This window comes from Chiloscyllium punctatum, chromosome 29, assembly GCF_047496795.1.
Source record: "Chiloscyllium punctatum isolate Juve2018m chromosome 29, sChiPun1.3, whole genome shotgun sequence".
NCBI lineage: Eukaryota > Metazoa > Chordata > Chondrichthyes > Orectolobiformes > Hemiscylliidae > Chiloscyllium > Chiloscyllium punctatum.
The window spans coordinates 62,711,118-62,725,260 of NC_092767.1; the positions used below are offsets into that span (position 1 = coordinate 62,711,118).

Here is a 14,143-nt window from a genome sequence, read left to right on the forward strand (position 1 = left end):
CAAGAAGGAAGCATTTATAATCATGTGGTGAGTGGATGATCTAGGTTAGCATCTTCGGTCTCAATAGCACAGATGTCAATTTAATTCCATTCAATCCACAAGATACTAAGAATTGGCTGAAAACACTGTCCATAGCAAATATCCTGACAACATCCCAGTAGTAGTACTGAAGACTTGAGCAAAGAACTAGCTGCTACTTTGGTCAGAAAATTGTTCTAATATGATCTCCTCCAAAAAATGCAGGATAAATCCAGCCTGATCAATTATTTGCTTATCAGTCCACTGTCCGTCATCAGCAAAGTGATGCAAGCTGTAGTTGACTCTCATTATTGACTCTCATTCTGTCTGCTTGCAGTTTCACTCAATGGACACATTACATAAAAACAACTACGATGTGTCGAAAGCAATCTCAGCGTTGGTGCCGCAGGGAGGACCTGTACTCTGTCGGGATGAGATGGAGGAATGGTCGGCCTCTGAAGCCAATCTGTTTGAGGAGGCCCTAGAAAAATATGGCAAGGACTTTAGTGACATTCGACAAGACTTTGTAAGTATAGCCTGAAATTATTAACAATGAATATCCAAGGAGAAGACCTTTTAAGTCTGAGTTCTGTAACTATCTTATTGCTTGAGGTTAATTAAATGCTTAAATCTATTTTGAATGAGACATCTCTTGCTTTAAGTGTTGATATGTCAGCTCTGAATTCCTGGGTGATGCACGGAGCTGAGTTTAACCACTGAGTTTGCACTTCTCAGTTGGAAAATATTGGGAAAGTCTTTATTTTACCAGTGTGTGGCACTGTTTGTGGGTACAGTGTCAAATAAACCATATTCTATCTAACCAAGAGCCCTTAAAGCTGATGAAGTGTGGGTACACTGAGGGAGACATGTAAATTCTGAAAGGAAACCGAGATGCGAATAGTGTAGTGTGCTAGGGCTAAATGCTATATAGTAAAATTGGATATGGGGGGGCAAACAGAGTTTTGCATATGGTCCAAAGCACCATTTTGGAATTTATATTTCTGTTCTGCACCCTTCACCATTATAGATATAATGTGTAGTTGAATTCTTGCAGCTACACACTATGCCCCAATTTGGTGTGATTAAAGTGCACGTTAATGTCTTGTAGAGGCAGAGCATCACTAACATGCATAATGTGAGGTTGCTTAATCAGGCAAACCTTTTCAGCCAACACACAACTTCCTGGGTATTCTCATTTCCGCACTAACTGTGGACTTTGGGGCTATGCTAATCAGAAGTTACGTTCAAATGGTACTTCAGTACCTGTGGCATAATCTATGACTGTAACATCAGAGACACCACCATTTGAATGAAGTCAAGACCTCCTCTTCCAGTTCAGGTATATATAAACATGGCAGTGATTTTGGTGATCTGTCTAGTGAGTGAATAATGTTGGAAACATTGAATTTTATTGTTATTCAGGATTCAGAAATGCTTTTTCTTTGTTGCAGCTTCCATGGAAATCATTAACCAGTATAATTGAATACTATTACATGTGGAAAACAACTGACAGATATGTACAGCAGGTAAATGATTCTGTGCCTTTATGGTACTGAACATTGTCTATAAAGCGGCTGTCTTCTCACTGCCTGGCATGATCCAGTTGACTGGCTTCTTCATTGTTGTCACTGGGCTTATTTGGCATATTGTTACCAAATCCCACCCTCAAGCCATAATGTTGTATGATGTGATTCTGATGCATTGGTCTTCCTAATATGATGTAATGGAGAAGAATGAATAGGTAATGTACTTAGATAAGGGACTGCATAGCGTTGAGGTGCAGAGGAATCAGGGTGTCCTTGTATGTGAATCACAGAAAGACAGTGTGTAAATACATGAAATCATTAGGATTGTTAGTGGGATGTTCTTTTGTACCAGGAGGTGGATGATATAAGTAGGGAAATCTGGCTTAGTTGTATATAGGATATTTACCAGGCTGGTGGGACTGACATTTATGGAGAGATTGACTAGGTTAGGATTGTTTTTGCTGGAGTTCAGACAAATGAGGGGGAACTCCTAGAGACTTAGCAAATTCGAACAGGACCAAACAGAGTAGATGCAGGGAAGATATTCCTGTTCGTGTGTGTGCATCCAGAACCAGGGGTCACAGTCTGAGGATTTGGAGTGGACCATTTAGAAAGGAGATGAGACATTTCTTCACCCAAAGAATTGTGAGCCTGTGGAATTCATTACCACAGGAAGTAGATGATACCAAAACATTGAATGTATTCAAGAGACAGCTAATTAAAACACTTGGGGCGAATGGGACCAAAGGTTCTGGGGTGAAAGCAGGAATAGGCTATTGAGTTAGATGATCAGCCATGATCATGATGAATAGCAGAGCAGACTCAAAGGGCCAGATGGCCGCCTCCTGCTCCTATCTTCTACGTTTCTGTATTTGTGAAACAACACCCAAGAAATTGCATATTATTTTGCATATCCTCTTTGTTTGAAGGTTATCCATCAGGAGCAGTTCAGAGAGTGGGTGTATTAAAGGTAAGGCTGGGCAGGCTGAGTCTAATCTCAGGGTGTGTGGAATTCTGTTCCTTTTTGAAAGCAGTGGAGACTTGGTCACCAAATATGCTTATGCCTGAGTAAGACAGACTTTTGATCAACATGGGAGTTAGACGTTAATGGGAGCACAGGCAGGAAAGTGGCATTAAGGCTGCAATCGGGTCTTTTATTGAACAACAGAGCACGCTCGACAGTCTCTGAATGACTGACTCCAATTTCTTTGGATAACTCGTACTCATTAGATCCCATTAGCCTTATAGGTCTGTAGATTTGTTCCCTTTCGAATATTTATCCAAGTCTCTTTTTGAAAGTCACCATTTAATCTACCACCTCTTCAAGCAGCTCCTTGCAGGTCATTATCTGGATAAAGACGTTCCTCCTGGTTATTTTGCCAATTTTCATAAATCTGTGTCTTTTGGTCACTGACCCTCATCTCCTCTATGGAAAGCCTGCCATTTTGAGCATTTCCAATCATAATCTGCTATGGAAGCAATTCCAATTTCTTGGAGGTCTCGATATTAATTCATCAACCAGTATTGTTAAAACTAGTACTGATCTGTGTAACACCAGCGTCTGCTTACAAAGGTTTGAGGACTTTCTGCAGCTGCAGCTGGAATTGTACTATCACCATTTTTAAGCAATGCTGTGCTATTGATGGGACTGCTGTTCCTTTTACGTTGGTGTGGTGGTGTTGGCACTTCATGCTGTGTACTTTGTGATTTACTGTTACTTCCCAACTGTCCTCACCTGTGAGCAAAACCATTGTCATTGCTGTTGCCCCGAATGAACATCTTGAAGTCATTCGTCACAACCTGTGATATGGGACTGTATATCAGGGAGGGGGTTTTGAGTTTAGAAATAGCGAAGAAGGTTTTGAGGTTCAGGGTGTGTATCTTTGCTCAGGTGGAGTAGGGAGTGGGCCTTTGGAGCTCAGGAGGTATTGGGCTGTGGGTTTTGGGATTCGAGGGATTGGGAATGGGCTTTAGGCTCAGTCTGATCGTTGAATATTCCTGTGTCAATCAAGATATGGGAAAAAGATCGCAATGCAAGGATAGTCGGATTTTTCCACTACCTCTGCATTGGGCAGCCCTAAGATACCCCCGTCCCACTTCTGGTCCCACTTTTTGGTTGTTCCTATGTTCACAGGAAGCTTTTTTTTTCTGCTTCCCTCTGTTTCTCCTCATAGGGATGCAGAGGCAGTCTAAGCTGCTGTTCTGTGAAGGTGAGTGAATTACTACAGGAGAGACTTATTACTGCTTTCATAATTAAAAATCTGCTCTGCAGCAGAACAGTATGCAGACCAAAGAGAAAACAGCTGTCCCAGCTCTACCTGTGCAAGTCGTTTTGACTCTGTCAGGTACCTATCTAGGCAAAGCTCAGCAGGGGTTGCAGCAATATATGTGTATGTGGTGATGCTTTGGCACAGATGTCCTATGGATATAGAGTCCAGCAATTTAAATCTTCATGGATCCCACGTGCTATTGTCCAAGGTAGTGATCAGTTGTGAGCAGTGGCATTTTGAAGAATAATCTGCCCTCCAAATGTATCTGAGTTTTTAATGCATGGGGAAGTCATGATGTCGTGGTAATGTCACTGAACAAAAAATCAGAACCCCAGATTAACAGTTTGGAGTCATGGGTTCGCATCCCCACCGTGGCAGATGGTGAAATTTGAATCCAATGAAATCTGGAATTAAAGGCTCTTCTCATGATGGCCACTTAACCATTTGCCAATTGTTGTAACAATCCACCCAACTGGGTCACCCGTGTCCTTTCGGGAAGGAAATCTGCCATCGGTACCTGACTTGACCTGTGTTGTGACTCTTGACTGCCTCTGAAATGGACACTCTGCTCAAGGCAATGAGGGAAGAGAACCAGATACTGGTTTGTCAGCTATGCCCATATCTCTCAAAAGGAGAAAGGAAGTAAAGCATCAGTAAGGAACAGATAGTAGAGAGTGCTGGCTAACCAATACCATTCTGTTTTCACAGAAACGTTTGAAAGCAGCTGAAGCAGAGAGTAGACTAAAACAGGTGTACATCCCCAACTAGTAAGTACTCCCACAAATTTTGTCATCTGAGTGAAAAAAGAATGAGGTGTCATTGTCAAGAAAACTGGGTGGAACTGTAATGAAATGTAACAGTTGCCACTAATCCTAGTCTGGAATCCTTAAGAATTCACTCTCACCCATGAGACAGATAATTCTATGTTCGGTTTATATCAAGTTGTTTAATAACATTTTGCAAGTTCTCTAAGTGGAGGGAGTGTCAAATAACCTATGGTCTAGTCTTTACTTGCTGGTGACATCCTTGCTTTCTCAACAGTTGAGTTGGAGCCCATAGTGTTTATGAGACACTGATCCATTTTAAATATTATTGCATGTTGTAATGCGAGTAGATGCTTACCTGCAAAATCTTTCTACTGACTCTAAATTTTCTTTTTGTTTCTTCTGAATGTTGCATCTTGGAATACAGTTTCATGGGTTCCTTAGCCATGTAATCTTTCTATATGTGTGAACAGTAATGATTGTCAGAAGGGTGGTTCGTTGTGGGGAGCCTGTTTGAACCAGTTGTTTTGTCTGCTCTCCATCTCGTACCCGTTCTTTCGGGACTGGTATTTTTTTTGATCAGTATATTTGTGATTTTTGGCAGCTCAGCCATTAAGAGCATTGTTTTTCTGTTTGCAACAGTAGAGACTGAAAGTAAGATCCACATCACCAGTTTTGCAGCAGTGAGATTCATTTTGTGCAAGATGTGGTGTCATGCTAATCAGACGCCATCACCCTGTCTGTAGCTTTCAATATTCGTCACTTTTATTTTCTTTAGCAACAAACCAAACCCTAACCAGATCAATGTGAATAACACAGTCAGCAAACCAGGGATGGTGAATGGAGCTGGGTTCCCAGGACAGAATGGAGGAGCTGGCAGGGCTTGTGAGAGCTGCTACAGTAAGTAGACCATACTGCTGTTCCCTATGTGCTCAATGCTGATGGTATAAATGCTATTTTGTGATGTGTCTAAGAGCAGAAAATGCACACGCATTTAGGAATTTGCTTGGGCAGTGAACAGGATTGGAGATCCTTGGGCTCTGGTAAACTGTGTGGTTCAATCCCACATCCAAGCTATTAACGGACAGTGCAGGATTATTTTCGGTAAGACATCAGGTACCAGTTCCTGGTAGAATAGCTAGTTAACACCTGATTGAACTCCGACATTGCTAATTGCACTTCTGGACACTTCTAACCTCTTGCCACTGATTTTGTGTGGCATTTCCCTTGCAATGAAGATTTGGGGTATCAGCATGCTAATGCAAGTTACAGAAACCTCTTGGGGCTGGGAGTTCTTTTCAATTTAGTGTAGTGAATCAGGAAGAGACCTCTCACCTCTGATGCATTGATTTTCAATTGAACTCAGAATGCCTCAAACAAAAACAGAAATTGCTGGAGAAACTCAGTAGGTCTGACAGCATTTTCAGGTGACTAAGGAAATTTTGGCATGTCCACAAACACACGTTTTGCAATTTTATAGATGACTATAGAAAGCATCCTATCCAGATGCATCACAGCTTGAAATGGCAACTGCTGTTGCCAAGACTAATAAACTAGAGTCGTGAACATAACCCAGTCCATCATGCAAACCAACCTTCCATCCATTGACTCCATCTATACTTTCTGTTGCCTTGTAAAACGACCCAACATAATCAAAGATCTCTCCCATCCTCTTCCGTCGGACAAAAGGTATAAAAGTTTAAGTACACTTATGAACAGATTCAAGAACAGCTTCCTCCTCCTCCTATCAGACTTTTGAATGGACCTCTCAAATGTTTATGTTGATCTCTTTCTCTGCACCTTCTCTGTAGTTGGAACACTCTATTCTACACTCTGTTCTGCTACTTGATGCATTTTGTAAAGTACAATCTGCCCGTACAACGTGCAAAATAACACTTTTCACTGTATCTTGGTACATGTGACAATAATAAATCAAATCCAAATCTGTGGAGAGAAAGCTGTTTTAGCACTTCAAGTCCAGTGACCCACCTTCAGCACTGAGAGTCCTAGAGATGTACAGTATGGCAACAGACCTTTTGGTCTAATGTGTCTATGATGACCAGATATCCTAAATTAATCTAGTCCCATTTTCCAGAATTTGGCCCATATCCCTGTTAAACCCTTCTTATTGATATGCCTAGGCAAAGGCGGTACAATATGCTGAAGACAGGGTGAGCTGGCTAAAAGGAATCAGGCAGAAATAAAGCTCAGAGGGAGAACAACAGTTAAGGAGACCAAGGGATGAATGATATTATGCGAAGGAGAAAGAAAAGATGATAATGGGGAGGAGATATGGGTAAAAATGGATTGGATGTGCTGAAAGCAGCCCCATGTAATGATAAGGCCTCTTATGTGGTGGGAGGGTAAAGGGACATAGAAGATGTTCAGATTGTAAAATTACTGAAACGGAAGCTGAAATTTCTGGAGAATTTAACATGTCTGGCGGCATCTGTATTTGTTTCAGACCTCCAGCATCTGTAATCCATTGTTTTATCTAAAATTATTAAACTTGATATTAAGTCCTGGTGGCTGCAGGGTCCCCAAGTGGAAAATGCAGTGGTGTTCTTCCAGCTTAGCTGAGCCTCGGTGAAGCATTGCAGCAGGCCTGAGAATGGAATTGCTGGCCAGGATGCATAGTGGTGTGTTGAAGTGGCAAGCACCTGGAAGCTAAGGATCATTTTTCCGGACAGAACATATGTGTTCTGCAAAATGGTTGCCTGTTCTGATTTCATCTCCCTCTGTGGAGGAGACCACATTGTGACTAAATGCCTCCTCTGCCTTCTGATTGTAAGGGCTGCTATGTTTGGTTGCTACTTAGACTACTTCTGAGTGGTTATAGGTTAAGGTTGCTACCAACAAACATGGAGGCAACATACTGCCTGATTGGGACTGGAGCATTCATTTCATGAAGTCTTGGTTGAGGCTGAATGGAACAGGTTTCTACAGCAGTCTTGAAATGTTTAACTTCATACTCAACCCGCATTGTAGTTTCTGTGGGATTGTTAAATGGGCCGGCAGAGAGAAACATTTTCTGTGGCCAACCCATGCTGTACCTGTCCAGGACTGAAGTGAGAGTTTTACCTGTACTTTACTCAACCTTGGTGCCTGAAGTGGTAAGTGGTCCATCCATCTACCTCTGATATCTTTTCGGTTCTGCTGCAGCAGCCTTATCTAGCATCCTGAGCAATTACTTTATCTGTGCCCCTTGCTTCAGTGAGGCTCAGCTAAGCTGGAAGAACATCACTGCATTTTCTACTTGGGGACCCTGCAACCACCAAGGCTCAATGTCAAGACTTTCTTAATAAGATGACCACAGATGCAAATAGTGCTGAAGTGAGAGACCTGTTTCTGGCACTTTTTGTCCTGCACTCTGATAAATGCAAGAATACCAAATTGCAAACCATCAGACAGTTTATAGCACAGCAGGAAAGGGACTGATTGCTTGGCAAGTTGACTCTGATTGGCTGTTGTGTTGCCATGGAGAAAACAATAGGGAAGTATGGACCCTCCCCCTTGCTAAGTATTTTCAATAATACAAGACACTAGAATGTATTCCTTTTGTTTGCAGATAGCAGATTCCAGTGTATTAATGCATGTCACTTCTAGTGAGTGTGAATGAGCAAGGTTACAAGCTCAATTAGTTATCTTAAATTGGTTGTTTGTGTATGTTAGTATAAGGATTAGGCAGAGTGCAGACCATACTCTGACAACCCATGCTTGTTAAACCCAAAATAAAACATCTGTTAATTGTGCGCTGAAGCTGCTCCTTTAACAAGGTTATGAAGTCTTGGTTGTTTTTTTCCCCCAGAGGTCGTAAATGAGACAGAATCTGAAAAGTCTGGAGGTTTGAAGGGTTTTAGCACCAAGTTGATAATGGCTAACAGAGATTGCCTCAGGCAGAAGGCTTTCAAGTTTTTCTTTAAAAAAGACTTGTACTATGAAAGAGGTGTGGCCAGTTCTCCCAGTTCAGCTTTGCTCTGGTTTATTTTCAGCATTTGTGTGTAAAAATGACTGCTGGACCCACAGGAGTAGGTCCAGGCTGGTACTCTGTCTTTGACTTCTGACCTGTAAGAACTTGTGTTTTATTTTACATTTTGTCCCAAGGGATGTTTATGGGGATTATGGCAAGTATTTGGAACAGCGTCATTAAGGTGGGATGATCTGTTGTATTTTCGGATAGGATGAGTTATTCCGTATTCCGTTGTTTGTGTTTCATGTAGTAGTCTTGTAAATAATTTCTCTTTTGTTTAAAACTAAGTGGTTTGACCAGCTTATTCTCTCCAGCCTCTCTTGGCAGCATGGTAGCTTAGTAGGTAGCGCTGCTGCTTTACAGCGCCAGGGACCTGGGTTCGATTCCAGTCTTGGGTGACTGTGTGTGGATTTTGCACATTCTCCCTGTGTCTGTGTGGGTTTTCTCTGGGTGCTCCAGCTTCCTCCCACAATCCAAAGGTGTGCAGTTTAGGTGTATTGACCATGTTAAATTGCCCATAGTGTTCAGGGATATATGAATGATGTGCATTAGTTAGGGGTAAATATAGGATGAGGAGTGGGTCTCAATGGGTTACTGTTGGGAAGGTCAGTGTGTACTTGTTGGCTGAAGGGTCTATTTTCACACTGAAGGGATTCTATTCTGTTCTATGGAATATCCATTTTACATCTGCTTGAAACAACGAGCAAAGTTAGGGTCTGGGCTACCTTCTTGAAATGTTTTGAGGGGATCTGGTCTGGTCCATAACAATTGCGACTCTGAGCAATTCTTGCTGTCCAGTTGCAATCAGTCATTCAGCACTCACTCCCTCTTGGTATAAATTGTTGAGATTGTTTGTTTGAAATTTGGCGTTCTTGCATTTGTACTGAAGTGAGCAAGAAAGAAGTCCTCAGCAACTTGTTTCTCTTTTCAACTCAGTTCTGGTGCTGTACTACCAAATGACTGTGTTTAATCCAACTAATATTCAAGATATTTCTAGGGGGGTGTTATTGCTATCTTGCCCTTAATGCATGCTTGCCAGTATTTGTATCATTCACATATTGATGGCTTGCCTTAAACGATTCTTGTATGCAACCAGAGCATTTTGAAGATGCACATTTTGAAAGTTCAAGTTTCTGTTTATCAGACAACCATTCCAAAACTACACTGACCCCCGTCCTAAAGTGGAACTCTGGCCTTCTAAACAAGTCACTTTGGGCGCGTGTAATGGCAATTGCTAGCACTTGCTGAGTTGTATTTAAACATCAGTGTAAGTGCCCAGAGACATGGATGTGTTACCACTCAAGACAGGTTGATGCTTTTTTTTGTTTTTCCTCTTTCCCCTAACACCCTAGCAACCCAGTCATACCAGTGGTATTCATGGGGCCCTCCGAATATGCAGTGCAGACTGTGCGCAGCTTGCTGGAATTACTGGAAGAAATATGGTGGCCTGAAGATGCCAACGAGGCTGGAGGGCGAGAGACCTGGACCTAACCGTAACAGCTCGGTAAGATGTTACAATTTCCAGGGAAGCCATTAGTGAAGGAATTTCTTCACGTAGGTAAATCTTTGAGCTTCCACAGTGCCCTGGGATGGGAAATTCCATTGGTTGAGCAGATTTAAGATCGTAATTGATTAATGGCACAAGGGGTATAGAGACTGTGTGCGTGTGCGCGCGCGCGCAGATGTGGGGCAGGATCAATGAGCTGAATGGTTTCCTCTTGTTCTTGTGTTCCTGACAGAAGGAAATTTTAGGGGCAGTATTGAGGGATTTTGTTTGATTTCAGTGAAGTGACATTCTCTTCCTAGAAAACTGAAGTAACTGTGACTCTGGAGTGTGCAGTAGTTGGGGGAAAAAAAACAATAACATGTTTGCAAATCAGGGAAGGTAAAGGTGAGCAGATTGGAAAGATGTTTCCGCCCAACCCTTGTAAAATGTTATTAGGCACTGCCATACATCAGCCAGTACAGACCCGGGTAAGAGATAATTGGAGAGAGATTAGATTTGGGAGAGTGAGATTGGAAGTTTGGTTAATTTATGATGGAACTGAATTGTATTGCTATTTGGCCCATTTTTTCCTATTGTTAATTCTTTTGCACTTGAAACTTCAGGTTTAAACCTGCTTTTCAAGTTGACCTTGGCCAGGAGTGGGGCATTACATCTTGAAGCAGGGAAGTGGTGAGATCCCTGGAAGATCTCCGCACAGAAGATAGTATTTGCAGGGTCTGTAGAAGTGCTTTTAATTTTGAAAGCACTGGCAGGTTGTGTATGAACAATTCTCAGCCTGTTACAAATTGCCCAATTAAAGATTTCAACAGCATTTTTCAGCATTACTCAAGTTCTGTACTACTGAGGGGCAACTTGCCTACTGTTCTTATGGCCATTTCCATAGATTTGTTCATCCTGCCTGCCTAATTTGAAAGCTTAGGTTTCCTCTATTCAACTGCTTTACCATACATTTTTGATGTTCTGGCTGTGTCACTGTTTTCTGAATGTAGGATGTCATTGAAGTCTTGATAGTTTCTCTTATGGATAGATTTAAAAATGAAGCTTCTGCAGCATTAACCTTATCCTTGGATTCGATGTGAACTACAGAGGGAGGGGCTGAAAAGCTTTTATTTTGTTCCATGTTTTAAACTTGTAATGCGAACTGCAGAGTGGAAACTATATTGTGTGCAGAGATGAATGTGTTTCCTAACTGTGACTGTTCTTATCTTATAGAATCCCCATGGGTATTGGGTGAAAAATGCCAATCCCAAGTTTACACTGAAGACACGGCAGGCATTCTGTCTTCAGACAACAAGACTCACTAAAATTGCACGGTATTTCTGTCAGAACCTGTTTCGCCCACGGCAGGCAGCACGGCGACCCTTCATACCAATCAACAGTGCGGCTATCAAAGCAGAATGTGAGTCCCTCCAGAAATGTAATGGGTTTCTTCTCTGTAACTGGCCACTAGCTGAATACTGTAACTGAACTCTTCCAACTCCTCTAAACTGCAGCCTATCCAAACTTCGCTGCCCGTATCCTTACTTGCATGTGACTCTTTCTCCATCCCCCGTTTACACTGAGACACTCGTTTATGTCTGGCAGCGTTTTTAAATTCTCGGACATGTTCAAATCCTTCCAAGGCCTCGTTCAACATATGGAAGGTTGAAACTGATAGATGCTTGAAGTTGGGGTGAGGTCAGATCAGCCCTATTCTTGAATGGCACAACAAGCTTGAGATACTGTACGTTCTGATTTTGTTTGCTTTTTGAGGAAGCTAAAGTGAGTGGACAAAAATTTGGCAGAAGTGGAGAAAAGTGAGTTTATCCACTTTGGGAGGAAAAACAAAAATACAGAGTATTTTTTAAATAGAGAGGAGTTGGAAAATAGTGAGCCTCAAAAATACTTGGATGTTCTTTTCAGAAATCATTGAGAGTTAACATTTGGATTCAGCAGCCACTTACGAATGCAAATGATATGTTGGGCTTTATTATAAGAGGGCTTGAGTTTGGGAGTCCAGGATGTCTTGCTGCAATTATATAGAAGAAAGTGAGGACTGCAGACGCTGGAGATCAGAGCTGAAAATGTGCTGCTGGAAAAGCGCAGCAGGTCAGGCAGTATCCGAGGAGCAGGAGAATCGACGTTTCGGACATGAGCCCTTCTTCAGGAAGAAGGGCTCATGTCCGAAACGTCGATTCTCCTGCTCCTCGGATGCTGCCTGACCTGCTGCGCTTTTCCAGCAGCACATTTTCAGCTGCAATTATATAGAGCCTTGGTGAGATCATATTTGGGAGTATTGTGCAGTCTCTTTACCTGATGAGTAGTTGAAGGACTCGAAATATTAACTCAGCTTTGTGCCCACAGGTGCTGCCAGACCTGCTGAGTTTCACCAGCAAATTTGTTTGTGTTTAAGGTTCCAGTATCTGCAGTTCTTTATTTTATACTGGAGTCCAAGAATATAAGGATAGGCCATTTAGAACTGAGATGAGGAATTTGTTTCCCACTGAATAGTGAATCTTTAGAAATCCCTGCACCAGATGGTTATGGAGGTTTCCATCATTGAGCATATTCCAGACTGAAATTGCGATTTTTAAATTTTGAAACTGGGGATAGTGCAGGAAACTGGTGTTGAACTACAAGACCAGCAGGGTGATGAGAACCTGTGGTGTAGTTCCAATGCATGGATGGATGTGAGTAGGGAGGACATGGGCAGGATTTTAGTCACGCGAGTGTACTGGCAGACAGGAAGCTGGTTTGAAGTGTGTCTAATTCAATGCCAGGACTGTGCAGAATAAGGTAGGTGAGCTTGCAGCATGAATACATACCTGGGACTTCAATGTTGTGGCAATTTCGGAGAAATAGATGGAGCAGGGTCAGGAATGGATGTTGCATGTTCCAGAGTTTAAATCTTTCATTAAGATCAGGGAAGGTGGTAAATGATGGAGAGGTGTGGCTTTGATAGTCAAGGACTGTATGATGGTGGCTGAAAGAACTTTTGACAAGGACTCTCCTGCTGAGGTTAGAAACAGGAAAGGAGAGGTCACACTGCTGGGAGTTTTTTGTAGGCCTCCGCAGATTCCAGGGAAGTGGAGGAGAGGATCAGCAAAATAGTTCTGGTTAGGACTGAAAGGAACAGGGTGGTCATTACAGAGACTTTAACTTCCCTAACATTGACTGGGAATGTTATAACTCTAGTACATCGGATGGATCAGTTTTTGTCCAATGTGTACAGGAGGGTTTCCTGACACAGTAAGTTGAAGGGCCAACGAGAAGGGAGGCTCCACTGGATCTGATGCTTGGCAATGAACCAGGCCAGGTGTTTGATGTAGTTGTAGGTGAGCACTTTGGAGAGTGTGACCATAATTCGGTTGCATTTAGTTTAGTGATGGAAAGGGATAGGTACATGCCACAGGGCAAGGGTTATAGATGGGGGAAGGGCAATTATAATGCGATTAGGCAGGACTTGGGAGGCATAGAATGGGATAGCAAAATGCAGGGGATGGGAACAATTGAAATGAGCTGGTTTAAGGAACAGATATTGCGTGTCCTTGACAGGTATGTCCCTGTCAGGCAGGAAGTGATAAGGTAAGAGAACTGTGGTTTACTAAAGAAATTGTATCTCTTGTTAAGCAGAAGAGCGAGGCTTAGGTGATGTTCAGATGAGATGGTTCTGATGAGGAGTTACAGGTTAGCTAGGAAGGATTTAGAGAGTTAGGAAGAGCAAGGAGGAGACATGAGCAGTCTTTAGCAGGTAGAATAAAGGAGAACCTTAAAGCTTTCTATAGGCATGTGAGGGATAAAAGGATGACTAGGGTGGGAATGGGGCCAGTCAAAGACAGAAGTGAGAAGTTGTGTGTGGACCCTGTAGAGATCTGAGCGGTGCAAACAAATATTTCTCATCTGTTTTCACTCAGGAAAAGGAGAATATTGTAGAGGAGAAGACTGAGACACTGGCTGTGAGACTATAAATGATTGAGGTTAGTAAGGAGGTGGTGTTATCAATTCTAGAAGGTGTGAAAGTCCCCTGGGCCAGGAAGCTAGGGAGGATGGCAGAGCCTTTGGCCTTGATCTTTGATTGTCTACAGGTTTAGTACCAGAGGACTGGAAGA

At 42.4% G+C, this 14,143-nt stretch overlaps 1 protein-coding gene across 2 annotated transcripts in view; it reads left to right on the plus strand.

Annotated features, from left to right (window-relative positions):
- LOC140454467 (metastasis-associated protein MTA1-like) overlaps positions 1-14,143 on the plus strand; it is a 113,661-nt gene that overhangs the window by 81,167 nt on the left and 18,351 nt on the right. For both annotated transcript variants that reach the window (XM_072549230.1, XM_072549231.1), the window contains exons 10-15: positions 356-544; positions 1,470-1,544; positions 4,523-4,581; positions 5,357-5,478; positions 9,901-10,052; positions 11,268-11,454. In XM_072549230.1, the coding sequence (XP_072405331.1) occupies positions 356-544; positions 1,470-1,544; positions 4,523-4,581; positions 5,357-5,478; positions 9,901-10,052; positions 11,268-11,454 (784 nt within the window). The remainder of the gene's footprint in view (positions 1-355; positions 545-1,469; positions 1,545-4,522; positions 4,582-5,356; positions 5,479-9,900; positions 10,053-11,267; positions 11,455-14,143) is intronic.